Genomic DNA, 9379 nt, shown 5'->3' on the forward strand with positions numbered 1-9379 from the left:
GGATTAATCTCCAAAATGCAGCTCATGCAGCGTAATTTCAAAAAACAATCCAAAAATGGGCAGAAGACCTAAATAGACATTTCTCCAAAGAGGATATACAGAGTGCTAACAAACTCATGAAAGGATGATAACATCACTAATCATTAGAGAAATGCAAATCAAAACTACAAGTTTTCACCTCACACCAGTCAGAATGGACATCACACAAAAAACTACAAATAAATGCTGCGAAGGTGAAAAGTGAACACTTTTGCACTCTTGGTGGGAAAGTAAATTGATATGGCAACTAAGAAGAACAGTATGGAGGGTCCTTTAAAACCAAAACAGTACTACCATATGATGCTGCAATCCCACTACTGGGCATATACCTTGAGAAAACCATAATTCAAAATAGAGACATGGACGTCAATATTCATTGCAGCACTATTTATAATAGCCAGGTCATGGAAGTAAGCTAAATGTCCATCGACAGATGAATGGATAAAGAAGATATGACAATATGTACAATGGATTAGTCATAAAGTGAAACTTAATAGTCATTTGGAGTGACATGGCTGGACCCACAGTCTGTCATACAGAGTGAAGTAAGTCATAAAGAGAGAAAAACATACCGTATGCTAACACATATATGTGGAATCAAAAAACGTTCTGATGAACCTAGTGGCAGGACAAAAATAAAGACGCAGACCTAGAGAATAGGCTTGAGTACACGAGGAGGAACAAGGGTAATCTGGGACAAAGTGAGAGAGTAACATTGACATATATACACTACCAATTGTAAAATAGACAGCTAGTGGGAAGCAGCCACATAGCACAGGGAGATCAGCTCGGTGCTGTGTGACCACCTCGAGAGGTGGGATAGGGAGTGTGATAGGCAGTTTTGTCCCAGATATCTTATAGTTTTAGCCTGGGACCTCCATGAGCACCCTTTGACTCTCTAGTGAGCTCTTTCCCTGCAGAGGCTTCTGATGTCCATTTTGAGTAAGCTCCTTCTGTTGGGCTCGCCTGCCTGTAATTGCTGAGCTTCTCTGTGTGACCCTACACAGGTACAAAGTGTTGAAGAAATATGATGAAAATCTGGCAGAACACTGTCAGAATTCATGTGCCATTTTCAATAAAGGCAGATATTTTCCAACTGGAGTTTGTTAGAAAAATACTAATACTTCAGACAGACACAGGAATCTGTTTTTTTAGCAAACCTTCAGGTGATATTTACACCCTCTCAGGGAGAGGGAGGATATGTATCTACATTATAACCTAACTTAGAGCAAAATTTTCATTTCTGCCCATTGCCTAGAATTGTTGATGAAAGTAGACAGCTGCACCGTGATGCTCCTGTCTGGCTATTGGCTTGTGCACAGTAGGACGAGGACATCTTCATTAAGGTCGGTCCTCACACACAATCAATTCCGAATTAAAAAGATGTCCCCAAAGGCTACCAGTAGTAATACCGAATGCTCTACATCTCTACCTGCTTCTCTGTGGTTTGACTCCACAGAGCTACAAATATATTTAATCAAACTATTTTCATTTATGTGTGACTGTAAATTGTCCTGTCTCCTTATCTGCTCCATACTGACTTCCAACATCAGAAGGAGAGCTTGTGAAGTAGAAAATATAACATTCCAATTGTACACAGATTTTGGCTATCTAGAGATGACAAGCAATGTCTGGTATCCACACATTGAAAACTCATTTTTCACCTGAATTGCATGGAACAAGAAGATTCTCTTATCATCCTTATGTACTTTTTAAAAATACTCTTTGATAATTTAAAAAAAAGAACTTTACTTCTCCACACTTTATTATATGTATTTTTTAACATTTGCGGAATTTTATATGTGTGTGTGTGTGTGTGTGTGTGTGTGTGTGTGTGTGTGTGTGTGTGTGTACTCCAAATCAGAAGAGAAATAGGCAGAACAGGGACTTGAAATTGCAAATACACATTTGAAAATAGGCTTATTCTCCCTTATCAGTAACCCAAGAAATACAAGATTTGCAAACGTCACTGTAGTTTTTCATGCATTAAATTTGCAAAGACTGAACTTTTCAGAGCAGGAATGAGGGTGGGCATAGGGCATGGCACAGTCCTCTTTATTTATTGAACAGGCATAAACTGTACTTATTTCTTGATACACCTTGGGCTGATCTTGATTCATCTCATGTTGATATTTGTGTTTTTCTTGTTGCCAGCAGAACTATTCTCTCCTTGATATGAGTCCACCACCACCGGCAATGGTTACCCTAAACAATTCCGTGTACTGGCAGGAATTTGAAGACACCTGTGTCTATGAGTGTCTGGATGGGAAAGACTGTCAGAGCTTCTTCTGCTGCTATGAAGAATGCAAATCAGGATCTTGGAGAAAAGGGCGTATTCACATAGACATCTTGGAACTAGACTCATATTCTCGGGTCTTTTTCCCTACATCGTTCCTGCTCTTCAACTTGGTCTATTGGGTGGGATATCTGTATCTCTAAATTTTCCTCCTGGTGAAAAATGAAGAGTGTTAGGTTTCCTTCTAAACTTTGGCCCTACCCAGACCAATAGTGATCAATTGGAGTAGCAAGGAAAGATACTACTCAGTTTATCTGAAATTATGTAATACCTTTGAGCAGCGTAGGAGTATGTGGCAAATATTTCTATTATGTATTTCAGGCTCACACAAACATGCGAGCACACAAACAGGTTAATTGAGTTTTAAAGTGATATTCTTGTTAATTCTTACTGAATCTGTAACGTGGAGATATATTTTTCTGGATATTGGAAGCAGCTGCGAATTTTCCTTGTGAAGAAATCTGTGAAACCTACAAGCAAATATCTGAGAAGCTCTTAGACCCGGCCCCTTTCTGTATCTTTTCTTTGCAACCGTTGGCAGCACCGGTGTCCATGTATGCGAAGTCACTGCTGGCCAAGATACACTCTACTGATCTCAGCGCCCAGGCAATCTGAGTTCAAGTGTGAACTGCAGTGAGTTACCACCCAGTTTCCTCTCTCTGTGGCCTCTTTGCTCTGGCACCATCTTCACTGGTTGGCATTCTTTAATAACTTCACCCTAGGTTTGGGAAGGATGTATATGCATTATCCACAAGTTTTCAGTTGAGAAAAAAAATGAATTTTCAAAATTCTCATGTAGCTAAAGTCAAAGATGTTTATCTTTGAACACCAGTAGTTCAACATTTTACCTTGAGTTGTGTTTTACTAGACGAAGGTGAACCCCACAGTATATGCTATTATGAGTTCAATGATTATCTTTCAAAGATGGGTATACAGCATTCATAAGCCATTGTTTTGACATTGCTTTCCAGTGTGTGAAAGAAGTGTACATAGAATTTTTACAAAATTTTCTTAGTGAATATTGTTTCAAGTGAAATCAACTTTAGAAGCAAAAAAATGGGTAATGGTTATCATCAATGATACATTTTGAAGAAAAAATTATTTTATACTTTGAAATATGGATATGTAGCAAGATTCCAAAGGAAAAAAAACCTTGAAATTATTACTCTTTTGATATTTTTATAACACAAAGCCAAGTTGCTTCTTGATGTTAGTTCTTTGTTATAACTGGCTGCTAGTATGTACTTCACAAGACTCTTCAGAAGCTTTCCATCATTGATAGGAAAAGAAAAAGTCCTACCGGTAGGTTAACACATAAATATCTGTTGGCATTATTAAAAATTTCGTACTAATTTTTTTTCCTCTTTCTCATTCAGAAAATTGTATTTGTTTTATTGGAAATTACATTTTATTTTAATTATATATTTGGACATATATTACTCAGAAAAAAGATAAAACATTATGAAGAGAAGATATAGAAAAGTGCTAATTTCATACACTTTACTGAATGTAGACGATACACAGAAAAGATGAGTGGAAAAGACCAGAAAAAGTTGAAATTAGTCTATTTGTATGAACACTGTTTAGTATCAAGTGAATGCAGATATACTGATATATTTATCATGCAGTTTTCAAGGATGTCTATATAATGTGAGATACTGAGTTTCTTCCCGTCAACTTCCTTCCTGCCATTTGATGTTTTAGTTGCTACATAGGCCACAAGCCAGTTGGCTTTTATTTAGAGAATCCAATTTAAAACATAAAATAACAATGAGTATTTGTAGAGAAACAGTTTGAACTTATTGGCCTAAATGAAATTTCTCTTCAATTGGAGAATTTTACCTATTAGCAGTCTCACCCTATCCCTAATACATCAACCTCACACTCATCCACAGAGGAGGGCTCTGGAGGTGTCCTGACCACATTCCACTCAAGGAGGGCAGCCCAAGTTGTTCTCAAACACAGTTCCCTACTTTATAACTTCTAACAGTATGAAGACTTTCAATCTATTCTTTCTTAAAAGAAGTTCTGGAGGAGACAATTTGCCAGTGAAATTCTGGGGAAGAAAATAACCTAAAAGCATTTTTATAACATATATTTATTCCAATTATACCTTCAGAAATGTTTACTGATGCTTCTCGTTTCAAGGCCATTCAATATTTAAGCATAATTGGCAACTCTTATGAAATTATATGTATAGCATCATCTCTGTTTTCTGAATCCAACATTCTCTCCTCTCCAACCTCAGTCATTCTACTGATCTAAACACACCAGTGTACTAGTGTTTATATATATATATGTATGAAATTTAATCTTCAATTTCTTTCTGTAAAAAGAAAATGAATGACTCAGGATAAGCATAATTGGATGTAAATGTACATTGAAATGTTTACTATTAGAATTGAGAACCTGATCACATTAAAAATATTCAGAGAAGTGCATGTAAATAAGAGGGAAAGTACCAGATTGTGAACACACTGTAAATGTAAAATTCACAATTTTCTCTTGAAGCCCCTTTCTAATTGTCCAAAACTGAGGAAGTGTGTAATGTGTACACTTTTTTCCTCAAATATGCCTTAGGGAGCTTCAGGTTCACACAGTTTAGCAGTTACCACTGCATTGAATAATCACATCAGAAGAGCCAAAAAATAAAAGTTCAGGCTAAGTGACAGACCCCTTTCTCATATTCCTTGGTGATTTACGTTTTACTATAAAAAAAGGTTTTTATTATTATGGGGAGAAAACACGTATATGTTGAGAAAATAAGAAAACACCTCAGTCAGTCATAGCTCTTGAAATATAAAACCATGCTTTTAAAATAAAATGTCTGATAATCTTTGAAGATTAGACAGGGCAGTTCCTCTCCCTTTAAAATTTCTTGTGATTACAAATTAGCAATTCCAGGATATAAGCCTGGTCTTCTTCTATTCAGGCCAAAATGGAGAATGTTTCCTACTTTTTTCAAAATGTTCTCTAGTTAAATGATGCTTTGGTTTTTAATGTGAACAAAACATTACTTTGCTCCCATACACACTAAATTTTTTTATATCAGTGCTAAGAAAGTAGCTGAACATACACTAACAAGTCTGCAATGTTTTGAGTTAACCAAGTTGTTTTTTTGTTTGTTTTTTGTTTTGTTTTTTTTTTGCGGTACACGGGCCTCTCACTGTTGTGGCCTCTCCAATTGCGGAGCACAGGCTCCAGACGCGCAGACTCAGCGGTCATAGCTCACGGGCCTAGCTGCTCCGCGGCATGTGGGATCTTCCCGGACTGTAGCAAAACCCATGTCCCCTGCATTGGCAGGTGGACTCTCAACCACTGCGCCACCAGAGAAGTCCAACCAAGTTGGTTTTTAAAATTTTATTATATAAGAAAATGAACTAGAAGATAATTAGGAAGACAAAAGACAAGCATGCACACTCACATACATAAAGCAACACTATATGAATGTATCATTCAGATAATGGGAGGGAAATGTAAATCATTTTGATTGCGCTATTCAGATAGTCACCTACCTCCACCACGTCATTTTTTTTGCATTTGTAAACACAACAGTTTTCCTAGCCCAATGGGCTACTCTACAACGTGAGGGTGATAGTGGTTTTTGCAGGGAAGTATGGTCTTCTATCAATAAAACTGCTGAACAATTTAAACTGTGTAGGTTGGAGAGAGTGAAGACTGAGTGCCAATAATCAAATCCTCCAGACTCAGGAAGTGGCTGCTATATTTTCTTCTTTACTAGTTATTTGGATTCTATTTTTCCCACTTATCAGTTTTTCACAAAATACAATACTAAAGTTCTCATTTTCCATTAAAAAGTAGAGGAACTTACTGTCAGACTGATTTTTCAGCCTCAAATGATGAGTGCTTTGATTTAGTTAGTATTTATTACAACAGGGTTTTTCACGTGCTATTCATGTTTACAACAGGAAAGTTTTGGGCTGTCAGCTTTGTCAGCTGACAGGTGAAAGCCCCTCAATAAACAGAACTGCACTTCAGTCACTTCGACGAGATCCGACCACCCTATCACCTAACAGTTCCAGTCAACTCGTCCACCAATCAGCTAACTGCCCCATTTATTGAGTTCGTGCCCTGGTTAGAACAGGAGGGCTCGCGAAGCTTACAGAGAGGTTAATAAAAAGAAAAAGAGAGGCTTCCCTCGTGGCGCTGTGGTTGAGAGTCCACCTGCTGATTCAGGGGATGCGGGTTCGTGCCCCGGTCTGGAAAGACCCCACATGCCGCAGAGCGGCTGGGCCCCTGAGCCTACGTATCTGGAGCCTGTGCTCCGCAACGGAAGAGGACACAACAGTGAGAGGTTCGTATAGCACAAAAAAAAAAAAGAGAGAAAAAGCTTCAGTTTGAAGTGACTTTCAATGTAATTAAAAGATAAGTATTGATAGAAAATTCGTAATTTGCTGACGACCTTTTTAAGTTGGCAGCAGAATGATAGGATTTTAGAAGAAATAAAATATGGTACAACAGCATTATCATCATCATCATCACCAACAACTACAACACCATCAACATCATCATCTATGTCCTTTTTCATGTTCCATGCTAGTCTTTAGCTATTCCTTCAGCAGAAAGGTTTATGTCTTTTCCAAACCATAACACAATTAGAACTTAAAAATGGAAAAGTTTGATTTCACTTTAAATATAAAATATGCAGATCATAGTTCAAAATTTTGGTCGCCGTAAACATTTCCAGAGCGTCTCTTTGTCCCAGAAGTCCTATCTGTCTACACTGCCTCAAATCAGAATTTAAAATGATTCCTTAGGAAGATATTTCATCTAATTTTTCTTCGGTTGCTTTTGGGTTTTTATTGTTTTGTTTTTTGTTACTGCTTTTACTGCATTTGGCTTTTTAATTCCTTCTCATGAAGTTAAATTTAAATTGGCTAAGAGCTCTTTTCCCAAAGAAGAACACTCTGTGTACACCTCAAATTGTGTTAGCCCATGAAGAATATCAATACGCTTCTTGTTACACTTGTTAGGTCTAACAAGTCTGATATACCTTGGAATTTTTACTTTTGGATAGAAATAGACACAGGTAAAATATATTGATGAAATTTACAGTATTATACATTAGCTCTTCAGAATAACTCTATTAAAACATTTAAAAGGATACTTTCAATCATTCTTGACCTTCAAAATGATTAGTTTTGTGCTAGTGAACCATGTTTACACACGTATGTATGTGCAACTACATGGTATGTTTTTCTTTACAAGCTGCTCCTGGATTAAATGAAATATTCATTCTTCACAAATGCATTCTCTCTGGAAGATTCTAAGAGAGCAATAATTTTCAGGAATTAGGCCTGGGTTGTCTTGTGAAGAGTAAGAGGCAATCTTGTGTTTACATGCAGTGATGTGTGAATTTGTGTCCCCATTACAGTGGTAAAACTGGGAAAACTTATTAGCGTGTGTATTACTCTAATTGTATTACCCCAAACATAGTTGAAATGAAGAGGAGCACAGTTTCTTAATAATAGCGTATTAGCTTCTTAACCATTTTCAGGAAAACACAGACAGAGGAACTGACAATATATTTCCTGGAAGAATGGGACCACATTCTTTCTTTAAAAAGAAAATCAAATTTAATACCTGATCAGAAGTTGTTTTGGAGTCCAAACAAACCTGCATTTTACTAAGATCATCACTTTTTCACTAGGGTGCACCTGAGTGATTCTTTGGTCATTTGTGCATTGTGGTCTATTTTAACTGATAAGCCAAAAGTAGTTCTTCAAGATGTAGGTTGCATATAGTCACTGTAGCGCTTGTTTAGGACACAGCTTTCATGTATAATGTGAGCGAGCACCAGGTCTAGTGTGAACTGTGCCACGTGTAAGAGCCGTAGTGTGCAGTCTTCTCTTTTTGAATCTTGCATGTAAAGGAAAACAGTCGGGGCCCTAAGAGATGCCTCAGGCAGAATGGGAGAAAAGATGCACATGTCTGCTCTCTTCCTGTGTGGAATCTTTCCTGCCTGTGAATTCATCTCCTCCGAGATGGATATCAGAATCTGAGAGCCTCTAGGAATCTGCATTGAGTGCTCAGTGTAGAGGAGCCTGACCCAGGGAGGGGAGGCGCCCTGGACAAATGTGTGTGCTGGTCTTTTTCTAGGGAAGTGGGCTGAGGACCAGGTCAGGGTCTCCACCCTCATCAAGTGGTTTCACACAGTCCTTGCTCTACTGTCGTCCTATGAGGGACTGGAGGTTTTGACTCTTGGCCCCATGTCCTGCTGTCCTCCTCCTCTCTGTCAAGGACGTGACTCCCTGCTAGCTGGGCAGCTCGTGGTGTCCTAGTGAAAAGCAGGCACTCCGTGCCTAATGTGCCTTGGCGACACGGGCAGCGCTGCGCCCCGTTTCACCGGTCTGATCCCCGCTGTGCCCTGCTCTGGGCGGGCTGGGCCGCCCTCTGTATTTGTATTTGGATTCCTACATTTGTACTTCTAATACAAATAAATGCACATGTTGGCAGAAATATTTGAACTGAGTAGATGTCTTCTGGTTGTGGGTTGCCAAACAAGAGACCTGGAAAGGGGACTGCTAAGACCCTTCAGGTCCACATGGGGGTCCTTGCACACCAAGGGGGTTATAACACCAACTGCTCCTCTCAGAAGCTCACCCTTGTGCTAGCCCTACCCAGAGGAAGATTCTGCAAATGTTAAGAGAAGGAATGTTACAAGTGACCTATGTTCAAGGTATGTGCCCTTTTTCTCCACTCCTGCTAGAGCCCAGAAAGAGAACCCACACTCTGAACAAGCCACCCCTCCTGCACCCATGGAAAGCATGAAACCCGGCTCTAGCCAAGCCAAGGAGGGCTTCACCTGCAGTCCAGGCATAGGTTAGTGTGGGTAAGGTTCTGGTTTACTGCTCCAACACCATCCATGCATGGGGAAGGAAGAACTGACTACCTGAAAAGTCTGAATAGCCGCTCCTAAGGGCTGCAGCCCGACACTAAAGTAAAACCCTGTGTTCGCCAACAGGACTGCAAACCAATGGCAACTGCCACCAGGAAGGAAAGACAGATTTTACATTCTGCTTG

At 39.0% G+C, this 9379-nt stretch overlaps 1 protein-coding gene across 1 annotated transcript in view; it reads left to right on the top strand.

The window, feature by feature from the left end:
• The window catches only part of GABRG3 (gamma-aminobutyric acid type A receptor subunit gamma3), a 630845-nt gene extending 622039 nt beyond the window's left edge, over positions 1-8806 (top strand). The window contains exon 10 of the mRNA XM_067755811.1: positions 2197-8806. Within this exon, the coding sequence (XP_067611912.1) occupies positions 2197-2478 (282 nt within the window). The 3' untranslated portion in view covers positions 2479-8806. The remainder of the gene's footprint in view (positions 1-2196) is intronic.
• The last annotated feature ends 573 nt before the right edge of the window (positions 8807-9379 follow it).

The sequence above is a fragment of the Pseudorca crassidens genome, chromosome 1 (assembly GCF_039906515.1).
Source record: "Pseudorca crassidens isolate mPseCra1 chromosome 1, mPseCra1.hap1, whole genome shotgun sequence".
Classification (NCBI taxonomy): domain Eukaryota; kingdom Metazoa; phylum Chordata; class Mammalia; order Artiodactyla; family Delphinidae; genus Pseudorca; species Pseudorca crassidens.